This window comes from Nothoprocta perdicaria, unplaced genomic scaffold (genome assembly GCF_003342845.1).
Source record: "Nothoprocta perdicaria isolate Ctin4 unplaced genomic scaffold, notPer1 scaffold_399, whole genome shotgun sequence".
In the NCBI taxonomy this organism is placed as follows: domain Eukaryota; kingdom Metazoa; phylum Chordata; class Aves; order Tinamiformes; family Tinamidae; genus Nothoprocta; species Nothoprocta perdicaria.
The window spans coordinates 361,866-386,181 of record NW_020455642.1 but is presented as its reverse complement, the minus strand read 5'-3'; the positions used below and the strand labels follow the sequence as shown (position 1 = coordinate 386,181).

Sequence of the window (24,316 nt, the reverse complement as noted above, 5' to 3'; positions counted from 1 at the left end):
CATTGAGAAATGGCCCTGTGGCTTTTCCCTCGAGTGACCTTCTGCCCTGGCAAAAACGAGGGGTGGGAGGCAGGTGGGTGGAAAAATGAGTTAAAAAAAAAAAAAAGTATAAAAAAATATATTTACAATGAACTTCAGTAACCAGAATATAAACAAATATAGCTTCAAGTAGTCCTCAATTATTACCATTATTATTATTATTATTAATCTTTTAATACTGATGGTCTTCAAAAGAGAGACGTTGGTTAGGTCAACACGGTGAGGGTGACTTTGGGCAGCTTTTCCCTACCGCCTTCCCACGCCTTTCCTTCCAGCTCCGCCAGCGGCGTGCTGCCAACGGAGACCCTTCCGCCGTGGCTTCCTCCGCGCCGCGGCGCTGGCGCCCAGCTATGGCTGTCGGCACCCGGGCGCAGACTTTGGCTTTGGGCTAAGCAGCGGCCTTGGTTTCTTTTTCCTTTTCCTCCTTTCCCTGATGGCTGGCGGTGAAAAAATTCCTTCCCTCTTTCCCTGGAATAAATATCTGTCCGCTCTTCCCACTGTGGCGAGAGGGCTCTGCGCCGGGCTCCTTACCGGGCAAGGGGGGTTGCGCCGTGGAGAGCATCATATAATGGCAGGCAAGAAGGGCTTGGTCCACTGGGGGCCTCCTCAAGAGTTCACGGAGCGAAAAACAACCCAAAATCCCACAAAATCCCCCAAAGCGGCGGCCGGGCGGAGGTGAGAGCTGCCCCGGAATTCCGGCGGCGCAGCGGGGAGGGGGCTCGATGTCCAAACCCTACGAGCCCGCCTAGGGCCAGCGCTGCTCCTCGGCTCCGAGCGCCTCACACCATGAACTCGTTGCTGCCGAAAAGCACCAGCTGCTGCTGCTGCTGCTGCTGCGCGGCGGCCGCGCACTCGGCGTCGGCGCCGGGCGCCTCGCGCGCCCGCTGCGGGGAGCTCCTGACGTTCTTCAGCTTCTGCTTGCCCTTCTCGGGGTTGAAGGTGCCCCGCGTGGTGAACTGGGGCCGCTCGTCGGGCCCCTCGAGGCCGGCCCTGGCCTCGGCCGCCCGGTAGAAGGGGGACTTGGAGTACATCTGGAAGCGCTTGCGGGGCAGGTGGGGCAGGCAGGAGGTGGAGGCCGGTGCCGAGGGTGCCGGGGCCCCGTCGGGCGCCTCCGGGGGCTCCGGCTGCTTCCGCGGGTGCCTCCGCAGGCGGCCGGCGGCCTCCGGCTTGCTGGGGCGCGGGGGTCCCAGGGCCAAACTTCTCTCTGTGGGGAGAGAATTACCTGGGCATAATGCACCACACGGTGCGCAGGCTGTTAAAGCCAATACCTAAAATATCTTTAAAACATTATATAAAAGAGGCAGAGGGAGCCCAGCGTGTCGCGCCAAACCCCGCTGCCATCGCAATGGGCAACAGCAGCTTCATGGAGGAGTGATCTAACCCAAACGCGCCCGGGGGAGCCACGCTTCGCGTTTACCTGAGCGGTCGGAGACGCCTCCTTCAGAGTCAAAGTTCAGATTTTCGGAGCTGTCGGCGGTGCCAATAGAGGCTTCGGACTCGAGAGTTTCGTCGTCGGAGGCCCGCGGCTCCAGCGTCAGCATCTCGAACGTCAGCTCCTCCCTGCAAAAAGAAAGCCCCGGGGATCAGAGAGGACCCAAGGCAGGGACCAGAAAGAGGATGAAATGAGCTTGCTTGGATTCAAGCTCAGGGGAGCGGCCCCATCTCACGCGGTTATCTTGGCTCCTTCCACCCTCTGCCCTTTGCGACTCACTTCTCCTTCTGCAAGCTCTCAATCTGCTCTGTGAGCACTCTCTCCTCCTGCTGCATGGCCGCTTGCTGCTGCTCCGTGACGTCCATCTCCATGGCCTCCTCGCTGCTCATGGTCTCCTCGGGGACGTCGGACACCGAGGGCAGGCGCACGGCGACGGGAGACGTGGGGCTGGGGTAGGTGCCGCGCCGTATGCGGCCTTTGCCCTGAGGACAAACACCGGTGTCAGGGACCTGCTATTCTGCACGCCTGTCGGGGACTGCGCGACCCGTCTCTGGTGATGACGGCGTTGCCAGTGTCCTCCACTCGCCAAGGAGCGGAGAAGACCACCTCTCCATCGTTCCTCGGCACGCTCGGTGTGTCGGCACCCCAATATTCACACCGGGTTGGGGCACACACTAGAAACAGTCTCAAGGACAGCCCGGGAGATGGAGATGAAGCCCATGTACCCAGACAACCACATGCAAGTGGAACTTCAAAACTCCACGACACGACGGGATGTGTTTGGAAGCCCAGCCCGCCCGGCGACACTGGCTCCGCACGAGGAGAGCACGGACAAGACGCGGGCATGCAGGGCGCCGAGCTGCCCAGGCTCTCCAGCAAGGGACAGCTGGGGAGAAGCAGCAGCAAACGCTCAAGGGACACAGCTTGAAGCGTCCTTCAGAGAGGCAAGAGCTCAATCCAACACAGGACTTCCAGCAGATTGTGCCTCCAGCCTGCTGGGATGCAGAGAAAGCAGGCCAGGGCATCCAGCATCAGCACCTAACACGGGCTGAGACAGGTATGGAGCATGCAGGAGAACTGACTCCCTTCCTAGGGAGGCTGGAAGGAGCTCCCAAGGCTCAAGCGGCCTCCTGACAGGAGCACTAGCGACTGCCGCTGCGCTGAGGGACAACACAGCAGCAGTGCTCAAGGCCAGGAGCATGGAGGTCCCTTCATGTGCCTTTCACCGAATGGGGGAGATTTAACGTAGCAACGTGGAAACGCTATTATTTTCCTCCCATCACAAAGTCAACACCTTTGTTAGAACATCAGCTTTGCTCCTAATGCAGCGTGCCTGGACCTCGTTTCCAGCTCCTAGCTCCTCCGTGCGTTGGAGAGTTCTCTGAGCCCTCAACTTTCCCCCACGCCCGGCTAACCGGACATCCCTCCCGCCTGTCAGCGGGATGTAGCCCGTCCGAGAGGCAACGCTCCCTCCCGCGGGACCCGCTGCCTCCTCCGTGCTCCCGACTCGCCCAGGAGCTGCGAGCGGCAGCGTTTGCTGCATTGCACCTCACGGCCCAGGTCATCCTGCCTGCAGGTGACCCCACTCCGTTCCTGGGTGCTATTAGTGGAAGATCTCCCGCTCTCTGCAGAGAGGCCTGTGCTCACGGCTCTGCTGTCTGCTCACCTGCATCAGCCCAGCGCTCACGTGGCCCCGAATGAGAAAGGCAAATAAAGCAGCACCTTTCTGGCGGATTTTACCAGGACAAGAACTAGGGCTCACTCCAAAAGTTCCTCAGCTGTTAGGCTTGAAAAACAGCAGCAGGGACTGTGCCAGCAGCACAGCTCAAATTCTGATCTTATCTGCCTCCAATCCCTGTCACCACTGAGTGAAAACAGGACAGGAGAAGTGCCACGGGCTGAAATCTGGTGCTGCCCATTCACCCATTGGCGTCAAAGACATTTCTCCCTCGCCCTCGACATCTGCTCTGCCTTGGTATGTCCTGGGCAGCAGCAGTAAAAGAAGACAGAGGTCAGGGAGAAACAGGGAGGGATAGGGCAAGGAAGGCAGAAAGTAGGGAAGCATGGAACAGGGGAAGAAAAAGAAACATGAAGGTGATGAGGGAGAGAATGGGGATGCAAAAAGACACAAGGGGAACGGCACTCAACCCAAGTAAGATTAGAGACTAGCGAAGAGGCTCTGCTGTGACCAGGAGAGGTCTCGGAGCAAAAGCTGGGACATCCCACCGGGAGAAGGAGCTGCATGCAGGGCTGCAGCGCGGCCATCCGGCACAAATCCCTATTCCCTGGCAGAGAGGGGCCCTGGCCAGTCGGCAGAGAGGCAGCCGCCTGGGGACAAGGTCACGGACAATGCCGGCGGCGCGGGGCTGGGATGAGCGGAGGTCACACACAATGAGTGGAGGGATGCGGCTGGCACAGAGCGCGAGGCAGCGGATACATACCGGGATCGAATTGCGGGTTATGCTCATAAATCTAACTGCAATTAGTACGGGTTTCTGGATTAGAGAGGACATGAAAAGGAAAGCAGAAGGTTAGAGTGCACATGCCGGCGCCGCCTGCACAGAGCCGCTCTCGGGGGCCGCGCTCTCCGCGGCGGCACCGCGCGCTGCTGCGCCAGCGCCAAGCCCCAAGCTTGGCAAAGGACTCCGGGAACTCGGAGCTCGCGCTGCTTGTGGTCCCCAAAGCAGAGCCCCCCGGTCCCACGGGCCATGCGGGCGGCAGGGCCTTTCCGAAGGGAGAGGCTGCGGGCCCTTCTTGGCAGCCAGGCGGACGCAGCGGGTGCTGCAGCTTGCTGGGCTCGCGGCAGGGCAGCCCCAACGTGGCCCCTCCATCCCCGGCCCCCCTGGAAGCGTCATGGCTCGGTGGGATGGTTCGGAGCTGCAGGGAAGTGACAACGTTGGGGAGCCAAATTTTCCCATGCGCTGGGGAGGACATTCACGAGCTAAGCTGCACCAAGAGGGAGCCCAAGCAAGACCCTGGCACAGGCAGCTCGGGCCCGGGTGTCCCTGGCGCTTGCGTGTGGCTGGTGGGGCCATGCCGAGGGCTCAGCGCTGCCCGCTGATGGATGGAGCTGCTCATTAGCAGGGCGGAGAAGGGGCGCTTCAACCCAGGGCCAGTGCGCTCAGGTCTGCAAACCAAAGCCCGGAGCGTGACCATGAGCTTGTAAGCCCTGGTGACCACGTTTCTGGGGTGCCTCCTCTGACTCCTGACCACTGCCAACTCCTTTGCAGGACTCTGCTTTTGTGTAACTCTTGGGAACCATCACAGGGCTGAGGATGAGGCTCTGGGCTGTCCTGGATAAGGTGGTTTAGGAGGTGCAAAGAGCTAGGGAGGCTGAAATAAGCAGGAGAAGACAAGGCAGGGTTACTCTAAGTGGAAGGAGAGGACAGGAGAGAACAGAGGTGGCAGCTCAGAGCCCAGCAACGGTGTGACATCCCTGCAGGAAGACACAGGTCCTCCTCAGTCCCAACAGATGCGATGAACCCACGTAGCCATTCTACAAAAACACCACGGGAGCACTTGACGCCCCTTTGCTGCAAAACCTCACATAAAAGGGGCCAGGGCACTGATCTAGGAGGCTGTAGAAAACCCTCTGGGAACAGCAGGAAGATGTGATCAGCCACAGCGCCATCCCAGGTCTTACCATGGATCTGCGGATCAAAGAGAGCCGGCTCTTTGCTTTGTTCTCAGCAAACTCCAGGCTGTTGATGTCCTTGAGACGAGCCTTGTACTTGTTCATCTGCTCTACGACAATTAATTCCACGCAACTGAGGGGTGGAAAAAAAAAGGCAAAAAGACCAAATTGGATTTGTAATGTATGTACAGATTTACAGTATGAGTACGGCTCTTGTTGCAGGGATCTCCAAGCCCTTTTGGGTCTTCAACAGCTTTATTTTAACACATTTCTTCGGAGGCAATGCAACCTCCTACAAAACCTTACGAGAGCATCCTTCCCTGGATGATTTCCCACCACAATCCATCTCAGATGCCCCAGTTAGGCACTTTTAAAATCAAATTCAGTGCTACACTGAATCTGCGCTGAGCGCTTTCCTTTCTTCGTAAAATGTTTGGGATTACGTCAAATACCTTAAAGAAACGTAAATGAGCAATATTAATGTGCTAACTGCCAATCCAGAGCATCAACTCCTCAAAAGCCCAAATTAGGTAACAACCAAGATCCATTTTCCATAAACGTGGCTAATTAGAAAACTCCGTCAGCACAAGCTCCACAGCCTCCAGCTAAGATCTGTTGGACGTAGTGGCTGCAGAGACCTTATAGTCAAGCTCTGGAGCACGAGCTGATGCGCTCTTGTGCATTCTCAGTCACTTAGCATGGCTTGTCCAACAACCTCTCAAGCATAGAGGGAATATGAAATGGTTCATTAAGACCCACTTAACATGCAAAACAGGACAGTGCTTTTAAGTTTTCCATGCTAGAGGATGTTAATGCTCCCTACGCTGCAGCCATGTGACCATACTAATCCTCAGCATCATTTTGAGAAAGCAAGGGCTAGAGTATTCCAGGACGTGGATTATTTCCCGTGTTCTTACGTGGTCGTTTTGCTGATGTCCTGAACACTCTGCAGTGGGTCCGTCGTATCAGGACAGCGCAGGATACAGGGAGCAAACACAATCGCCAAGGCATTAGCTGACATTCGATTGGTCTCTTCCTGGAGGGCAATCCTAAAAAGAAGGAAAAAAAAGGGAAAGAAAAAGTAGATTAACAAAGGCGGCAATTCCAATTCATGTCCCTCTGTGAGGGGAGAAGCTGTGGCAAGCACGAGGAAGGGGCTGGCGCTGCCAGGAAGGCTGGCGCTGGCCGGACGAACCTCACGAGGTGGAAGATGAGGCGCTCCAGGGTGCTGAGGTGGGTGCGGGACAGCTGGTCGATGACCGAATACACTCCCCGGACCGTCTCCTTCCTGTCCTGCAGGCCTGCGGGGGACACCGTCGCTGTCAGGGCTTGGACGGAGCCTCCTCGGCCATCCCAGCTTTGCGGAGGCAGCTCTCCACAACCAGCAAAGCCCAGCTTGGCACCTAACCAGCACCCACGGCCTAAGGTAACAGCTCTCCTTGCTCACACACCTCTCCAATCACCCTCCTCTCACTTCACATACTCAAAGACACTACTAAACTGTTTTTTTTTTTTAATTAAAGGCTCTTCTGCTACAGCTGGCAGCTGAAAAATATCATCACGGACACAATTAAAAGTTCCCATTTATACCTGCTCATGGTATTTAAAGGAAGGGTTAAGTTCTTAATACTACTGCTCAGAGGAGAGATGATTTGGCTGCTTGTCAGGCTTGAAGCCTCTGCTGAGCTGCGATGAAAATGCACTCTGTCAAACACACAAGGCTCTGCATGGTCTATAGGTTGCTTTGCATAACAACAGTGGCCAAAAATTCTGTGTTTCTCCCAGCAACGGGGCAAATGAGAGGGGACAAGAGCAGCGGAGCAGACTGCAGCGTAAGGAAGGAGTCAGCCTCCTAGAGCTTCCCTCTGCCCTGGCCGTCAGCGCCCAAGGGGAGGCCTTACCCATAGCTCGCAGGAACTCCTCGTACAATTCGAAGGTCATGAGCGGGTTGGGTAGATCTCTGAGCCACTGCTTGAACACGCTGGCAATGACGTGGATGTTGTAGTCGTCTAAGTTGACGTTGTCGATGTCTGCGCCGCAGGACGTGGCAGCGGGGCGAGGAGAGAGCAAGCAAAAACACCCCAAAGCAAGCCGTCAACACAGGGCCTCAGAGGAAGGCAGTGCATGCGCAAACTACTCCTCCAAGACAGAAAACTTTACAGGGATGCCCCAAACCACACTGCATTCAGCTGCAAGAAACCTGGCACCTGATTTCAGCTTCACACATTAAAATCCCACACTCTACAAATACCTTTCTCAGGGCAAGTGGTTTTAGGGAGGAAACAAGATTCCTGAGGAGGACTTAACTCGATGAGAAGGATCTTTTTTTTTTTTCATGCACCTGCACCCAAAAAGAATGAATAGATCACACAAAGATGGGTCCTATTGCGGGAGAGAGAGTTGGCATTTGGCCAGAGGTGGGAAAGGATGGGTTGTAATTCCACAACGTGTTTTCAGGGACGGGAGCAGAGCTCTTTGGCCCCATTGAACTCGTCTGAGCTCCTTACATCAAACCTTGCTGCTGTGGAGATTTTGTCCCTGTTTGGTTTTTTTTCCCCCCTTTTTTCACCTGTATCGAGCCCTTGCCGCAGCTCCTTGATCTTGTTGGTGGAGCCCGACTTTCGGTAGATGCCCTCGGTGTAGAGCCCGTGCATTTCGATGTAGTTGATGAGCTTCTCCACCAGCGCGGGCACCGCGCGCTCCTCGCTGGTCAGCCGCGAGAGCTCCACGCCAAACTGCCGCGACGAGAGCTCCGGATCGTACTAGCAGGGAAACAACGGGAAAGGTGCCCTGAAATCACCTTAAAAAGCCCCAAGAGCACCGTCTGCCCGACACGGCATCGCGCTCGGGGCAGGCTGCTGTTCAAACCACAACGTGTCTAAGCTGGCCTGGGTTACCTGCAAGTCAAGCCAATAAAACTGCATGCAACAAAGGCCAAGTCAACCCAAGAGGTTTAACCTCAGCCTGACGTTTTGCAGGGCTGTCACCAGGTCCAAGAGCAACCCACAGGCCAGGCTTGCTGTTGAGCTGCGCCAGAAGAGCAGCTCTTTAAACCAGTCTCCAGGCACGTGTGAAGGGGTGGAAGCCACGACAAGCCTTCCAGCAATGAGCAAGAAGGTGGTGGAACAGGTGACAGCTCAATGCTCGCCTTATGAGCGCTCTTCCATCTTGTTTTCACTTTCAAGGACATCCTTTCTCCATGGAAAACTGTATCGACATGAGAGATCTGGGAAGAGTGCCATTCTGTTTAGTGCTCTATGCTAAAAACAGACAGCGAAAGAGTCTTGGGAACATCTGGTTTCAGCTTCTAGTTCAAATTCACAATCTGCTGTTCTACCATCACTTAACCTCTTGGCGCAGGATCTATTTGGCTGCAAAAACTACAATCAAAGGCAATGCCACTAAAACTGTGCCTTGTTTCACTCAAAGGGCCAAAAGGACTGGCATCAAGGGACTCCAGGACACAAGGGCAAAGGCAATTCCGCAGCCACCAAGAGGTGCTTGGCATTCTCTCAAGTCCACCACAAACCTGAAGAAACAGATCTGCTCATGGACAAGGTCAAGAAGTAGATACAAAATTGACTGCTGCCTGAAAATAAAGCCCTTCTTAAGGCGTAAGACGCAGCCTGTGCACTCCATCTTCTAAGATCAACCCTCAAAAAGGTTAATCCATCAAGTGCAGAGGAAGCCAAAGCCTTCCTATGGAAGGCCCTCAAACCACCTGTGTGAAAAGCCCATGTGGAGAAACCATAAATTCATTTCCTTGCTTACAGCAAAATGACTTCCTTTCGAGTTGGAAAACTCCAAGGAATACGAAAACTCCGAGCACCTCCAAGCAACTCTTTAGAGCTGTATTTTGGGTTAGGATTTCATTTCTCACGAAGGGTAACCAAAGAAAAAGGACCAAAAGATCAACAAGGATATACAGAAGTTACTCTTTCTTGACATTTAATAAATGAATCCTCATTTAATTCCAGCAAAATTTTCCCTGGCCTGAATTCCCTTCCTGTTTGTTATACGGCTGGGTCATTGAACGGTGGCCAACACAGACCCGAGGGCCTTAGGACAAACTTCTTGTTTTCCTGAGCAACAAAGCCCTAAGAACTCTTCTCCGGGAACAGGAGGAAAAGGGGTTCAAGCCTCAAATCCCAGACGCAAAATGTCCAAAATTTCTTGCAAAAAGCTCAGGTAGTTCTTGAGACTTTTTATATTTGTAGAGCAAAGCTTCAGAGATGCCATTCTGAACTGTTCAGCACGGATGCAATAGAATGGTTGTCAGGAAGGGGAAAAGTGCAGCAAAAATACAACCTCCGAGCAAGCATATTGAAATATCCAAAAGGCAGATCAGATTATTTCTCAGGAAAAGCATCTAATCATACGGCTTTTTGGGAGTTGCACGTCCCAGAAACCTCCTAGGGAGCTGATAAAGCTTTGTGCATATTATTATGCCTTTTTTTTGGGTAAAAGCAGCACAAAATAAGTAACTGGGGGAAAAAAAAAAAGCCTTGATGATTCATTGTTATCTAGATGACCTGCTGCATGCACTTGCTTGCGTTCGTACACTTAAAGCTGGCAAATACCACTTAATTCCCTCTAAGGAGCACTGGTGAGCGCCCACCCTCTGCCCACGCTCGCTGTGCTGCCACCCGCCCCGCCGCCTCCGTTTGGGGCCCTCGGGGACCAGCAGGGTTAAGAGGAGATGTTATTTTTGCACGCGGAGGTGGCAACAAGAGGCTCCGGGGCTTGCAAAACCCTAAGGCTGAGGACGCCGCAACCAGTTGCAACAATGCCGTGGAAAAGCATGGATCCCTTCGTGCCCAAAAATAGGCATTAAAAAATGCCCCAATCCCAGAGTAGCCCCAAAAGCTGCAGTACTACAAACCAAGGAAGGGCAGGACGTGCCACGCGCCGGGCCCTGCAAGCTCTGCACACAGCACAGGCTTCGATCACATCTGTTATCTTCTGACACCTTTGAAGTCTTTGGAAACTATGAGTGCGTTTATAGCTCTGTTTAATGCAGCTATAAAGCAGGGAACAGTGGTGCAAGAGGTACCGAGTGATATGAGTCTCTGTATTACTACCAAAATCCATATAATTGAAGAATATTGTTTGGAAGAGACTTCTTGAAGGTCTCTACTCCAACCTGAAGGGTTATTGCCAGAATTGTATGGATTTGTGTGCATGTAAATATTTCCTTTACACAGCAAGGACACTTTACACACTTTTACATATTACATATAATACATACATTATCATTATATTACATATAATGAGAGAAGGATTGTGGTCTAAACAGCAAGAAAAGGAATGACATGGAACTTACCTTTTTGGAGCACTTGGTCGTGGTTTTAAGACAGCACTTCTTGTGACAAGCATATTTACACACTGTAACAACGGGGGGAAAAAACAGTATTTAGCAATGTGAAACTTCAGGTACAAATGTGAATTAATTCCAGCTCTCTGCACAAGTGTAAATTAGCTCCTCTCAGGATGAGCAGGTCAAAAGCACAGAGAATTTGCATTTGTCGAGGGCAAGTCTGTATTGCATCTGCTCAAACAACAACAGAAAAATTAACCTTTTAATTTTAAAGGCATCATATTTATATCTTTGTAAAATTCAAAAAAAAAAAAAAAAGAAAGATCTGACACATCAACTCGGAAAATAATCTGTGATTCACTTGGAGCTATCAGCCATGGATACTCTCAAAGATGTTGGAAATAGCACCTCACTTTAACACTTCCTGTGTTGGATATCAGCCTAAAATACCAGACGTTCAGTATTTCCAATCTCCTCAAGGAAATATTGCAAAAACTGGGGAAAAAAGAAAAAAAACCAACGTCTTCTTGTCCCTGTTCCATTCCCATGATCTCAAATGTCTGGATGTTTTGAAATCAAGTGGTCTAAACCAAAGGGACACTGTCACAGGACCCACTGTGAGAAGAACTCTGCCGCCTGGAGCTGGAGGAAACATTTGTCACTCCTGTCCCACCAGCTCCCCTCACCATCCAACTTCAAGTGTGACTTAAAGGCCACTTGACAGGTGGTCCAGGCAAGGGACAAGATTTGTAAGGAAAAGCTCCCAAGCACAAAAGTAAAACTGCCATCAGGGCTGCTGCATGATGAGCTTAGTAGTTGACTTCAGAAACCCTTAAGATGGCCCTAAAATGATCTCCTTGTGAAAAGACAAGGTATTTGTGACTGAGCCATTGCAGGAAACGGCAGCGAACATCTTTCAGAGTCTAAAAGTTCTCGCTGGAGAAAACAAGTATGTGGAAAGCCAAACAGCCCATGCTTACATTTACAAACAGAAGCCCTGTCCATGATCCAGATCAAGGAGGAGCAATATTCACAGTAGGTGGGGATGCTGTACTGCGTGGCCTTGAAAATGTGCCCGTTGTGCTCTTCCACCTAGGACAAAATGCAAGGGTGGGTGTCAGTGGTGAGTAAAAGGAGCTGGACACATAGCCTGCTGCAAGGCAGGCTGATGAACACTCTATAAAGGTTGATGTCTTTTTGACACCCTCCTTTTAAGAACAAGGTTGCTATTTGCATTCCTTTTCAGACTGATTACCAGCTCAGAGGTAGGTTTAGTCCAGTTTTTCCTCAAGGACAATGACCAGGAGTGGAGACTTAGAGCAGAAGAATAGGAAACAAAGTGCTCCTTTCCCTCATTTATCCTCCCAGCGCCTTTAAACTCATTTTAAAGACCGCTGCAAGCAGAGATGCAGCCAGACCATCACATTCAAAGCCATGAAGGCCTGTGGAACACATTTTTAGAGAACGACCTACACTGGTTTTTGTCCTGCAGGCGAATGTTGACCCAGAGCCTGTCATTTTGCATGCTGCTGCTCACAGTCAAATCAAACCATCCTGCCCACGGTGGCAGCACATCCTTTTGCAGCTGCACATTCAGCCTGCGATGCCCACATCTCACCATGGGGCAGCTTACTAGCAGGTCTCTCACTGGGTGTAATTGTGGCCATGAGGACATTATTTCTTTAAATGGACAGGTCTGACATGCTCAACTCACCACATCTGCCTCTTTTTTTCTTCTCTTTTTTCTCTCCGTTTTTGGCACCTAGTATTAAAAAGAGATATAAAGTGAATTTATGCACAAGGCCCACAGAGGACTCCCATCTAACCTCTTCTGTCTCCTTCCATCCCCACCAGCACCAGGAGAGTCACTCCAGGGAGCACTGAGGATGAGGAGGGACCGGTGGAGACCAGGCTCCTCCCCTAGGGGAGCTGGCCCTGATCTTAGCAAGCCCTGCGACTTCAGCATAGGGTCCTACCTGCCACACGTGGTCGCTTCATCTCAAACCTGTCTCGAGCTTTATTCAAGGATATGTGCATCTCTTGAGGTACCAGGGCTAAAATAGCATGAGCTTGGCTTCTACGCCTGCCAAATACCTCATTTTAAGAAATCCCTTGGGTAACTTTCAGAGATGTCATCTCAGAGTGGGCATTAGCTGTTAGCCTGGCTCCAAGCCCAGCATCAGCAGCCTCAAGCTCTCCCATCTCAGGCAAGATGCCAGAGTACCTGGCACAGCCCTGCAGTTGCCACTCAGCTCATTCCAAGAAGGACTGTCCAGAGAACCAGACGAGATGGTGTTTGCTGTGCCCCGTGGTACAATAAACACCAGCTTCCAAGGCCAGCCTAAGATCCAGTGGTTGCTCTTGCAGGAAATAGGGAGAGAAGAGTGAGGAGCTTGTGTTTGTGAAAGACAGCAGAGGCAGCCTGCAAGATCTCAGTGCTTTATGGACCACCTAGATCCCAGTTCTGTCTCCCTCTCGTGCAACATGGTGCTGAAGGACGCTCCTACTCAAGGAAGGGTGAAGAGATTAGGAAACAAATCTCTCTCACACATAAAGGCAAGAGCACTGACCTGAGTGGGCACCTGAACATGCTCGCAGAGCCCGAAATAACTGCAGAATCTGTACCTGCTTTTCCTCATACCTCAGGATCAGCAAAAATAAATGATCACCAGGAAGGGCCTTTCCAACCAGTCAGGGTAGCAGTTCTGCCCTGGAACCCTCTCCACCTGCTGGCAGTGGTTGAGCGTGGGTGACTCCCTCTCTGCAGCTCAGTGCTCAGCTCTTTCCTTCTCCAGAAGCTCTGAAAGCCACAAGCTGTGTCCCCGCAGACATGCTCAGGGCGCAGAACCACCCAAGCACTTGGAAGCCTCACTTGAACCTCATCCCTGAAGTCTCCCCACCTGCTCCTAAGGGTTCCCACGCCAGAGTCACTAAGGTGACTCTCCTCTCCACCACGTCACTGCCAACGCAGGCCCAACAAGGGGATCCGCAGGGAATCCTGCCGAAGTTCTGGGTGAGGCAGCCCAGGGCCATCTCCCACCAGTGACCTCCTTGCTGAATGAAGGCAAGGAGAGTTGCCAGGATGAAGCAACAGTGGCCCTGCTAAGTGAGATGATGTAACCTCTTTTTGGCGGTCAGGGGCTAAGCAGAGAGAAGACAACAGTCTCTAAGGTTTCCAGGTATCTGCAGAGCACCACCCTATGGAAAGATAGTTTACAACTCTTCAGTGGGCTAAGAAACAAGTGATAACTACCTTCACAGCAGTGTAGTCCAGGGGCTTGTACTCTATCATATATTCATCCAGAAAGACTTTGAAGGTATTGACCCAGACTTTAACTGGAGACTCACTCCAGTCTCTCTGTTCAAGCCGCATGGTCTTCTCCAAAATCTGCTCGAACAAGGCATACAGGTCCTTATACCGGATGCTCTTCCCATCATCCATCTTCAAATAAAGAGAAACAAAAAGAAAAGGGATTTTTTACACACACCAGACTACCTTTTCTGCTCTGAACAACTGCTTTAGCACAACTGGCATCCAATTGCTTTGGAAAAATACATATACAATTAAAAGAAGGAAAAATGAATCATCTCAGTGATTGCTGGGAAGATTCAGAAGAGCAGAGCTCCACACGTCTTGGACATCCCCTACCCCCAAATACAGCACAAAAGCTTCCAGGCACTTTGCAGGGCAAATAGGAGTTTTCAGACTTACTGTCATCTCCCATTTCACTGGGGGCAAGCTGTCAGTAGAATAAGCTACCTCCAATCAATGTATACTGCTGAGTATTTTTAAAATGTTATGAGACTGAACACACAGAAACACCTTTCATTTCGGCTAAGCAGAACCGGAATGAAAGGCTGGCACCTTTGTGGCACTCCGAGCACCTCATTTCTCCCGAACAGCAAGGCTCCTGCTTGATGTGCTGTTACCTACCGCCAGCGCCGAGGAGTAGAAGCTGAAGATGTTTTGCCGGAATTCCTTCAGTGCCTTTTTGAACACGACGTCCACCAAAGTGTCCTTCTTGCTGTCCTCATTATCCAGTTCATTCATCTGGGAAAGCAAAGTGTTTTATGCACTAATTATGACTTGGGTTGAAACAACACACTCTGTAAGCTCAACATCATGGGTGAACTTGAGGAGGATAGTCTCCACTGTGCTATTACAAGGTGGTTGCTACTGTTTGTAAACTTAGAAATGTGAGAACTGCCCTGGGGCTTCCCTCTCCTAACCTCCTGGGTTGCTCGTGTGCGATCACGTGCATCTCAGAGCAACGGGAGAGGCAGAGCTGCTTGGTCTGCATTGACAGACCCTACCTTTTTCAGGAGGAACTCGTCCATGCTTTTCAAGTCGCTGGCGCTGGTGATGATCTGCAGCGAGTCGTTCTGCCACTGCACGGGCTCCAGAGCCACGTTGCTGATCTTGACACTGCGCTTGCGCTTCACTTTGGGAGACGGCTCTTTGTTCTCCTTAAACTCCTTCCGATAAAGTCCCGACAGCTCCGGACTCCGTGGCGGTGTCAGGTGGTGAGGACCCAACTCTGCAGTTGATAAATAAGAAAGGGAAAAGGTAACCAAGCACAGGTTAGTGATCTTTTCCTCTGGCCATCCAGATATGCCATAGCAACGTGTGTTTGCACCCAACTTCACTGAAGCTCTATCGTGTGTTTTATTTCTCGGTGTCTCCAGCATTAAGTGGAGACACCGAGAGTGGAGACAGCTCCATCAGCAGTGGAGACAGCTCCATCAAGCTGGAAGGGAAGAAAACGTGTTTTCTCAACCACCTGAAGTCTAAAAGAAAAGCAGAATCCTTTCTTTGGTAGCAGTCAAAATCTGCTTCTTGATCAAGGGTCAATGAGTGAAGAATCAAGTTTAATTTCTCAGAGTTGTAATCACAGTAACACGGCAAGGTAACGTGTATGAAAAACAGCTCTGTCACTAAAATAAGGAGACAGGCTTCAAAATAAGCCTGTGGAAGGGAAAAGGGCTATATTTTTATAAACAGTGAAATGAAATTTTATTTTCTCCATTGTTTTTTCCCTCTGTTGAGAGGGCAAACACCTGTTGATGGTCAGATGGCTGCAGTGGGGATTAGCGATATGGGGATCATATCACTCCTGGAAAACAGAATTCCAAACACACTTATAGTCAGAAACCACACTTATAGTCAGCACACAGCACCTCCTCGCTGGGAGGGAAAGAATCTGGCCCGTATCCTAAAGTGGTAATTTCCATTTGTAAAACTGTAAAATAATTTGGATTTTTGTTGTTGTTTTCAATAATATTGCACTTAATTGCATAATTTAAGATTTTTTTTAGCTTTATTAAGACCACTTTTACTAACCTCCTAACTCTAACCTTGAGGTTGGAGTCATCTGTGAACCCAAGGAGAACGCTCTCCAGTCCACCAGGCAAAGCACTGGAAAATGCATTGACCAGCACTACGCCTGGTCCAGAAAAGTCCAACCAGCACATCCTTTTGATTTGTGCAAACTCTACCCTCAGCAGCGTTTTCTAACTCATTTTCATACATGAGTTCCATGCATGCGATGCTGTAGTTTAGATATACCGAGACCTTACAGATAACCTCATTTTCTTAAATTCTGATGTTGACCTGAGTCATTACATATTGGGTTTAAAAGCCCAATGTTAAAAGTAAGGTACAGCTGGCTTTAAAGCAGCTAATGCAACTTTTCTGCACCTTCCATGTCCACGTCCATGTCCTGCAAACAGCACACGAGCCTGTCCAGTGCTCGACCTACACTCACCTTCCCCGAGTTGCAGGCCAGGAACCACCTCTCTGCTCGGTGCTTCTTGCTCTGCATAGAGCTCCAGCAGCTCAGACTGGGTAGCAAGCTTCTCCCGCGGCGTCTTCTTTTCCCCCTGCTTCCCCTTTACCCAGAATCGCATCTTGGCTCGCTGAGGCCTGGAAATAACCCATGAAAAGAGAAATTGCCTTAATAAGGAAAATGGTCTTCTATGCAAAATCTCCCTGACCTTCTGGTCGTTAAATTCACACCAGTGCTAACAAGGAAAGCAGGATGCTTATTCTCATAAAAATACAAGAAGTTGCAAATTACACTTAATAAAGTGATTTGGGATGGGACATACGTCCCACTGCCTCAAAGCTTTATTGCAGTATGAACAGGACACTTCTTCTAATTGGGCATGTTGGCAATCATGTTTGAAACGTGTCACTGATTGTTTCCCTGCTGCTGCTGGCTGGTTGAGCTGGCAAAGCAGCTTCTGAAGGTGGACTGAAATGGGGATTGGAGCAGCTCCATCAATGCCCACATGATCTGAAGCAACATGGGATGGACTTGTCTCCATGTTCACCAGTTCCAATCCCTACTCCTTACCTCCCATCTGGAGCCAGGTTCTTCTGTGCAGCTGCCAACTTCCCAATCTCCCCCTGAGACATGGTTTTATGAAGCTTTGTCTGGCCTTCAGCAGATGCAAATCGCTGTACGGTCTGCAACAATTCCAAGGGTGACACCGTTATAAAAACGGGACAGTTCTTGGCATATTGGATAACATTCTCAGCAAAAAACTCACATGCCATGTGTCAGGACTGAAGAGCACGTCCAGATTCAACCTGCCTACCAATGAAAACCTAAGGTCCTGTGCAGCTTTTCCAAGCACCCACCTTATTGAACTTCCATCTTCCACCTCAAGGTCCAACCTTCTTACTCCTTTGGCAACAGAAGATCAAAATTCACATGCCCCAGGCCACGAGTTCGCAGCAGCCCTACTCTCCTTCTTAGAAGAGTGATGTTACCCATGATAAAGCCACCTGGGGCATTTCCAGCTCTCAGTGTGAGATACCCTCAACCATACCAGCACATCCTTGACAAATCTGCCTCTGCTTGAGCTCTTTTGGTGGACTTTGCATTAAAAAGAAGTCAAAATTCTACAAAATACGGCTTGCAGGGTCATTGTGTTTACCATATACTGCTCATGCTCGCCTTTATTTTTTTTTTAAAACGTTTTCCACTCATGCAATAACTTCTCAAGCAGCCAGGAGATGGCAGCACATAAGGCAAAAGAAACAGGGATGGATTTGCTGTCCCTGTAGTTACTGCAGTTAGGGAACGGTAATGCATGGATTGTATATGGACAAAGGGGAGAAAAATTACTACTTTCTTTAAATAAAAAATAAAAAATAAAAAATAAATAATAAATAATAAATAATAATAATATAAATAATAATAAAAATGCAGGCAACTAGAGACACACGCAACAAAGTGGTGTAATGGACCTTGATTAGCAAGGTGGCTCTTCTTCCCAGAGGGGCCTCTTCTCGACTGTGAGACATGGGAACGTAGCTCTTGATAGAGAAAGAAAAAACTAGTTCTGCTAAGGAAAAGATCTTTCAGAAAGCAAAAATACAGCAGAGAGAACCAGGAAGAGGCATATGGCCTCATCATTAAGATGACTTCTTAAATTTAGCCTCTCTCTGCTATTTGTAGGGGGGTGAAACTTGCTTTGAGTCGGCTTAATCAAAGGGTTCAGCCTCCACCATAAGATCCTGGAACTCTCTTATCATCACTCCTGCGAGTGTCTCTGCTCGGCCCTCCTTTCGAGCCACTGCAGCCCAACACTCCCTCCGCTATCAGAGGGGCCTCTCTAGGTTTGGAGATGAAGAAGTGAAGCCTCCAAGGGCTTCCTGAGGTGCAAAACTCGCCCTGAAGAGGCGCTTAGGGCTGCAGCTCTTCTGCACAGCTGGCTCTTCAGGCACGCTTGGCATCGGCTGGTGACAAGTTGCAGGGACGCTCAGACTGGCACTTGGGAATTCACAGCTCGGGAGCAAAATACACGGACAGCGTCGCTACCCGCGTCGCCCTCTCCAAGGGCTCCTCTGCCGAAGGAGATCTAAATGCTTCAGAAGACACCATAGCTGTGGTCTCCTGAACCAAAGTCACCTATTTATCTCTCCACACTTGGGTGAAAAGTGGAAGCAGCATTAACGCGTGCTGAACATAGCCTGGGAGGGACTTCTCTGACCGCAAACACCCTGGATTTGGGTTCTGGCCAAAAATGCTCCCCAGCCCTTGCTGCTCTTGGACCATCGTGCTCTGGTGGACCTCTACTTACCCTGGGGATACAAAGCCACAAGCTCGAGGCTCAAGAGACCCCTGGGCAAGACAGGTGAGCTCATGCCAGTAGAGCTGGCAAGTCTTAACTTCATGCTTAACTTCACCCGTGGTGACCCGTGGTCTCTCTATCATGTGTCCAGCAGCCTGCGGCCACCGAGCCACCTGGCAAGAGGCCTTTGGGGAAGGAGAAGCCGGGGCAGGAGCAAGATGAAGCAGCTGCTCACTAAAATGACAGCACGTGGAGGCTGCCTCACCAGTCATGCCACGGGCATTAGTAGCACAAGTTCACCCGCTCCGGCTGGCCCAACACACAGCAGGGCTGCTCCATTCCGCTATCTCGGCTGCTTCCCGATCCGCAACATCCCACCAGGCTCTGCTACCCCTGGCGATGGAGCAGCTGCTGCGTTTTCACTGCTGGAGCCGCTCTGCCTTAGGGACGTGCTGGTCCTCGCACGGAGGACCCTCGCCAGCCTCTGCTGGCCCCAGGGTGCTATGCAGGGAATACGGATGGAAACACTGTACACGGTGCTGCAGACACACGGACAGACAACACGGCCGCGGCGCGGGGCAGGGCTGCAGGGCGACCCCGGTCACAGTGAGCGATGCAGACAGGGAGACAGCAGGAGAGGGCAGACACGGCCGGCACCTGCGACTGGGATGTGCACGCGGTGAGAGCTGTTAATCCCGGCGGAGCGTGGGGAGGGAAGGTCTCGGCTGAGCGCGCCCAGCCCCGGAGAGGGCCAGCACGGAGGGGAAAGACCTCTGCAGCTAGAGCTACTGCTTTGCAAGAGGGTAAGTCTCCAGGAACACAGCAGGGCCCTGCACTCCCCGCGAGCCCGGCTGCATCCATTTTCCGGAGGGAACGTCGGCATCAGCGTTCCGTCGGAACGGCTGGCTGCGGAGGGGAGAGCCCCCTGGCAAGCGCCCCGGCGCTCACAGAGCTACCGCTGCCGACTGGGCTCCCCGCTCCCGCCTTGCCCAGAATTTGCTTTTCCATTTTCATGTAGGGCTTTGAGTTCTGCTGCTGTGGGCACAGCCTAATTTGTGTTCTTCCTGGCGCCCTCAGAGACGTGGCTCAAGTGCAGGGCGACGGTGCAGAGCGCGAGGCTCTGCTCCTGCGGGCACGCCTGTGCCTGAGCTTACTTCTTGCCCAAAGCAGGGAAAAACTACCTCTGCATTTTATTGCCCAATTTACCTGCTTTTGTGTTCTACAAGTTATCATTTACCAGCACCACTCCAAAAACCTGAATAAGCCATCAGATACTGCTGCAGAGGACACTGAATCAAAAGCTAGCTGGGGGGCAGAGATTCATCTCATTTTCTTGGTGGCTTTTTGGTCTCTAACGTTCGCTCTTTCCTATTAGCACAGAGCCTCCTGCTAGAAGATACTAGTGGGAATTTGCTACTGATGTGAGTGTGGTTTAAAAGAATACTAAAACATATAAGCAGCTGTGCAATGCAATGCAATGCATGCTGCAGAAGAGCTTCACAGGCCCTGGAAGCTGTTCCCAAATCGCATCCCCTCAGCCCGGAGAAATACGAGCGACTTCTCCTCACGTTTGGCATTTGCTTCTGCTGTGTTCTCCGAGGATACCCGGCTACAGGGGCCTTGCAGGTGGGAGAAGCAGCAGTGTAGGGGGTGAGTGCAGCTAAGGTTAGCAAAGAAAGGCTCCCGCCTGGCCGCCTGCTCCCTTTTTCCTTGTTTCTTCCAACCCCGACCCATTGGAAAATTACCATTTCGGAGTCACTGTAACAGGCCTGCCCCAGCCTGGCTGCAGGCCCTGGCTCAGCATGAGGAGGTTGCTCAGAGGAGAGAAGGAACTCAAAACTGGCATCGTAATCATCTTCCTCCGTATCCCCCTCCCCATCAGCACAAGTACCTCTAGTCAAGAAATCGGAGCGCGTCCGCGCCATGCGGGCTTTCTTTTTATGGGTCGGTCTGGCAACCTGCTTGACCAAATGATAAAACAGATAACAAAAAAAAAAAAAAAAAAGAAAAAAAGAAAACAAAATGTTTTTAAAATAAAAGGAACGTCTATGAGGGTTTGGCATCACAGAAGAGGACAAATAACGGCATCCCTGGGTCACGCTGCATCCCGCAGACAGCGACACTCTCTATTACATTTAGTGGATGCGGAGGATTGGGGGGGGAAAAACAAAAGCCAAGACAGCACTGAGGAAAATGGACAATAATGGATGTTACCAGGACACACGGTAAATCAGAACGAGACAAGAGTGAGGTCTACAGTGTTTGCCATCGGGATCGCAACACTCTTTTTCTGTTGTTGTGTAGTTTTGTTTTCTTTTTAAACTAAGAGCAATTCTGCACTGCTGTGAATTAATCCTGCATGGGCAGCAATTTTTTTCTAGCAAAGGTGTTTCAGTTGCTATACCCTTGCCTCAACCTCGGCTCAAACACCCTGCGCTTAGCAGCATTTGTGCTTCACAATTCTCGTCTCTGAAGCATTTAAGGGCAAACTACCAGAATAAGGGCTTAGAGTTGGGGGTTTAAAATTATTTTTATATCTTTTCGCCCCTGCCCCCTTTCAATTCAAAAGAGAAAATGGGAAAGCCACTGCTTACCTCTCCTCGGCCAGACCCCGGTATCTTGAATGGCTTCCTGGCCAGTTCTCCCTTGGGAAGGCACTGTGGGCTCGCTTCCCTCCTGGAAAACAGCACAAGGGAGGCATTGGCCTTCCCGGCATGGCACCAACCTCTAGAAAACGGTTGTTTTTCTCCTCAGCAAGGTAAGATCATCTCGAGTGGTCATTGTGGCTATGCTCATTCTAATGTGAAGAGGAGGAATTTCTCTTCAGATAGCTATTCTCACCACCCAAAGATCCCAATAATCTTCTCTTCATCTTCTACTCGAAAAAAGAAATCCCTGAAAATCCCATGAAATCCCTGAAATCCCATGAAAATAGTGTCATCTCTACTGCCATCACCACCCTTCACTTGCTAGTATCTATGATCACCTCCCCTCGTTTCCCTAGCACTCAGCACATTAGAAAACTAGGAGGAGTATTTCCAGGTCCTGGACATTTTCTTCTTCCCCATTGATCTGAGGCCAGCAAACCTGACACAGGGCTTCATTTCCAGAGGTATTTTTGTATGGAAAAGACATTGTTAGAGATGGGTTTATGTGACTATGGCTATAAAGAAAGCACATCTTTTACTCACTGGAGGCCGAAGGGAGGGTCTTTTGGTGTGAAAAACATAGCGCTTGCCCTCATGTCATCAGCGGCCTGGCTGGGCATCCGGGGCTGCCTCAGGCGCTCCGTTCGGGAAAAGGGGCTGCCCGGGAAATCCCTGGAGTCCGGAGGCAGTTTGGAGCTGGGCCGCTCCACACGGGTGGCCTCGAGCGCCGTGCCGGACTGACCTTCCTTTCGCTCCATGAACATGCTGACAGGTCTGTCTTTGGAAGCGCTGTGGGCCGGAGAGGTGCCTCTGTTCCCAACAGTGAGACCTTTAATATCGACCGAGGAGGATGGAGGTAATCCCGCGGGGAAGCCGGGCTCCCCTCTGCTCGGGGGGTGCAGGATGAGGACAGACTGAGGGCGGCTCTCTGCTCGTTTGGGTGGTTTGAGAGATGGGTCCTTGATTCTGCTCACCTCGAGCCTCTGCAAAGCTTCCATCCTGCCTTGCTTCTCAAGCTGCTCAAAGGCTTTGCGCTGCCTCTCCAGAATTTCTTTCTGCTGGCGGATCTGCTCCATCATCTCCTTCTCATTCTGCAGCTGAAGCTGCTTTTGTCGTTCCTCCTTCTCCACATTGAGCCTTTCCAGTCTCTTGATTACCGAATCTGGCGAATGGGTCTGTGTCCCAATACCTGTCCCATGCTCCTCTTTCTTGGTAGGAGTCTTTTCCCCTACCTCCCTGCCCAAGCTTTTGCTCCGGTCTTGCTTGTCAGACTCAGAGTCCTTCAAGATCTCAGGGAATGTCACCGTTTTCTCTTCTCTTTCAACTGGTTTGTTCCTCAGGTTATTCTCCAGCAATGACTGCTTTGCTTTCAAATTGTCCTGGGGTGGGATGTAGAAGGTTGGTAGGTTACTGGAAAGGAAGGTTTCTCTTGGCTGCATCTTGTAGATAACGTTTTGGGGATCAGAGACCTCGCGCTCCTTAGAAGCGTGGCTGTTGGGTAGCTCCGAGTCTGACGGCCTCCTTTTGCAAGTGGATAAATTGCTGTTCACGTCTGCTGTGCAGAAAGACTTGTCCTGCCAGTGAGGCTGGGGAGTGCTAGGTAGAGAGTCCTGGGTGCCCGTGGGAAATGATGCCACGTCTGGCCCATCTAAAACTAAGGAAACAAGTTTACTTGGGGTATCTTCACAGCTTAACATCTCTAAGCTCCCTTGAGAGCTTTCACTCTCCGGGGTTCCCTGAGGGGAATGAAGTGCTTCAGCTACAAGCTCTGAGGACCACCGGCGCTCTTCCGAAGGCGACAGCCCGCCTGTGGACCGGACCTTAAGCAATTCCAAGCTAAATTTTGCCTGTTCCAATTCCCGCATTCTCCGGCTTTCTCTTTTGGCACGAACCACTTTTTTCTGGTTGAGATCCTCCAACGACTTGGGTCTCTCCCTCACGACTACTTCCTCCTCAGTGTCCATCCCGCCCTGGCTACTGGCTCTCTCATGCCTTTTGTGTAACAAACTTCCAGTATTATCCAAGAGGTCTGCATGATTCAGCCGATTATTCTCCATCAGCGACTTATGTTCCTCTATAGCCCTCACTCTCTCTTCAAAGGAGCCATCCTCCCACTTAGATGGGTCGGAGCCCTTAATTTCCAAAGCATCATTCGCCTCCAGTCCATCGGACTCTTCCCGAATTATCAGGCCGTTCTCCAGCTGTCTCTCTTTCAATCTCTGCTCTTTTAAAGCTCTGTACCTGCAGGGAAAAAATAAAATAAGTAAGTTACTATACCCTATCACGCTGCCTCAAGGCACTGCGCTGGTGGCACCTCATCAGCGCAGGTTTTGGGGTCTCACCATCTCGTCACCACAGGTAACTCGGGCAACACTTCTTGCTGGATGCCAGGTGTGAGATAGTGTGTGCACATGTCAGGGACCCAAAGCCAATTTCCAGTCTTCTCTTCTGACATCTCTCCTAGTCAAGGACCGCACCAGCACCCCCAAAAGCTTCTCCCATGCTGCTGGGACTCGTCACGCCTTGGCTGTCCAAGGCTGATCTTCACCACGGCGCTGACAGGAGTGCAACCAGAAGGTGCTCCAGCACCATCCTAAGCTCTTCCTGGCTTCCCAGCCGTTTGCCCCATGGCAATCACTCCCCACCACGCAGGCCGTGCTTCCCCGCGACGAACAGGGCCCTTCCCCACGGGAATCGAGCCCAGCGTGGCGGGGCCATCCCGCAAACGCTGTCCCCCCAGCAGCGGCCGGGGCTCGGGCCGCTCTCGCTGCTGCTCGCCCGCCTGGCGTCGGCCAGCTCGCTGAGCCGATCCGAGTTAAAAATAAGCTACTTAAACTGCCATTGCTGCCAAGGGGGGGGAAAAAAACCCTCCTGAGTATTTATATCCTCAGCTCTCCCCTGCCTACGTGCCCTAACCTGAAATAGGCTCCGCTTAGTCTAAGAGCAGCACGTGCTGAACTGGCTTAGGGAGCGCCGCCCAGCGGAGGATCGGGGCAGGTCGCGACGGCCTCGGGAATCCCAAGAAGGGCCCTGAGGGGGCCTGGAATTCACGCCACTAAACCCCGCTCGCCGCGCGCCACACGTTACCTTTGCCGCGCCAGGTAGCCCCTGCAGGCCGCCTGCAGGCCGACGAGGCTGCTGCGGTGGCCGTGCCGGGCGCGGTG

At 51.4% G+C, this 24,316-nt stretch overlaps 1 protein-coding gene across 1 annotated transcript in view; it reads right to left on the bottom strand.

Annotated features, from left to right (window-relative positions):
• Positions 1–115: 115 nt before the first annotated feature.
• The window catches only part of MYO9A (myosin IXA), a 120,075-nt gene continuing 95,874 nt past the window's right edge, over positions 116–24,316 (bottom strand). Inside the window, exons 24-44 of the mRNA XM_026045105.1 lie at positions 24,240–24,290; positions 21,696–23,393; positions 21,099–21,180; positions 20,250–20,462; positions 16,779–16,891; positions 16,188–16,345; positions 14,737–14,960; positions 14,357–14,473; positions 13,676–13,864; positions 12,137–12,184; positions 11,403–11,514; positions 10,429–10,490; positions 7,675–7,867; positions 7,007–7,135; positions 6,301–6,406; positions 6,023–6,154; positions 5,115–5,238; positions 3,913–3,966; positions 1,751–1,953; positions 1,457–1,599; positions 116–1,243 (exon numbers count right to left, since the gene is read on the bottom strand). Of these exons, the coding sequence (XP_025900890.1) occupies positions 819–1,243; positions 1,457–1,599; positions 1,751–1,953; positions 3,913–3,966; positions 5,115–5,238; positions 6,023–6,154; positions 6,301–6,406; positions 7,007–7,135; positions 7,675–7,867; positions 10,429–10,490; positions 11,403–11,514; positions 12,137–12,184; positions 13,676–13,864; positions 14,357–14,473; positions 14,737–14,960; positions 16,188–16,345; positions 16,779–16,891; positions 20,250–20,462; positions 21,099–21,180; positions 21,696–23,393; positions 24,240–24,290 (4,576 nt within the window). The 3' untranslated portion in view covers positions 116–818. The remainder of the gene's footprint in view (positions 1,244–1,456; positions 1,600–1,750; positions 1,954–3,912; positions 3,967–5,114; positions 5,239–6,022; positions 6,155–6,300; positions 6,407–7,006; positions 7,136–7,674; positions 7,868–10,428; positions 10,491–11,402; positions 11,515–12,136; positions 12,185–13,675; positions 13,865–14,356; positions 14,474–14,736; positions 14,961–16,187; positions 16,346–16,778; positions 16,892–20,249; positions 20,463–21,098; positions 21,181–21,695; positions 23,394–24,239; positions 24,291–24,316) is intronic.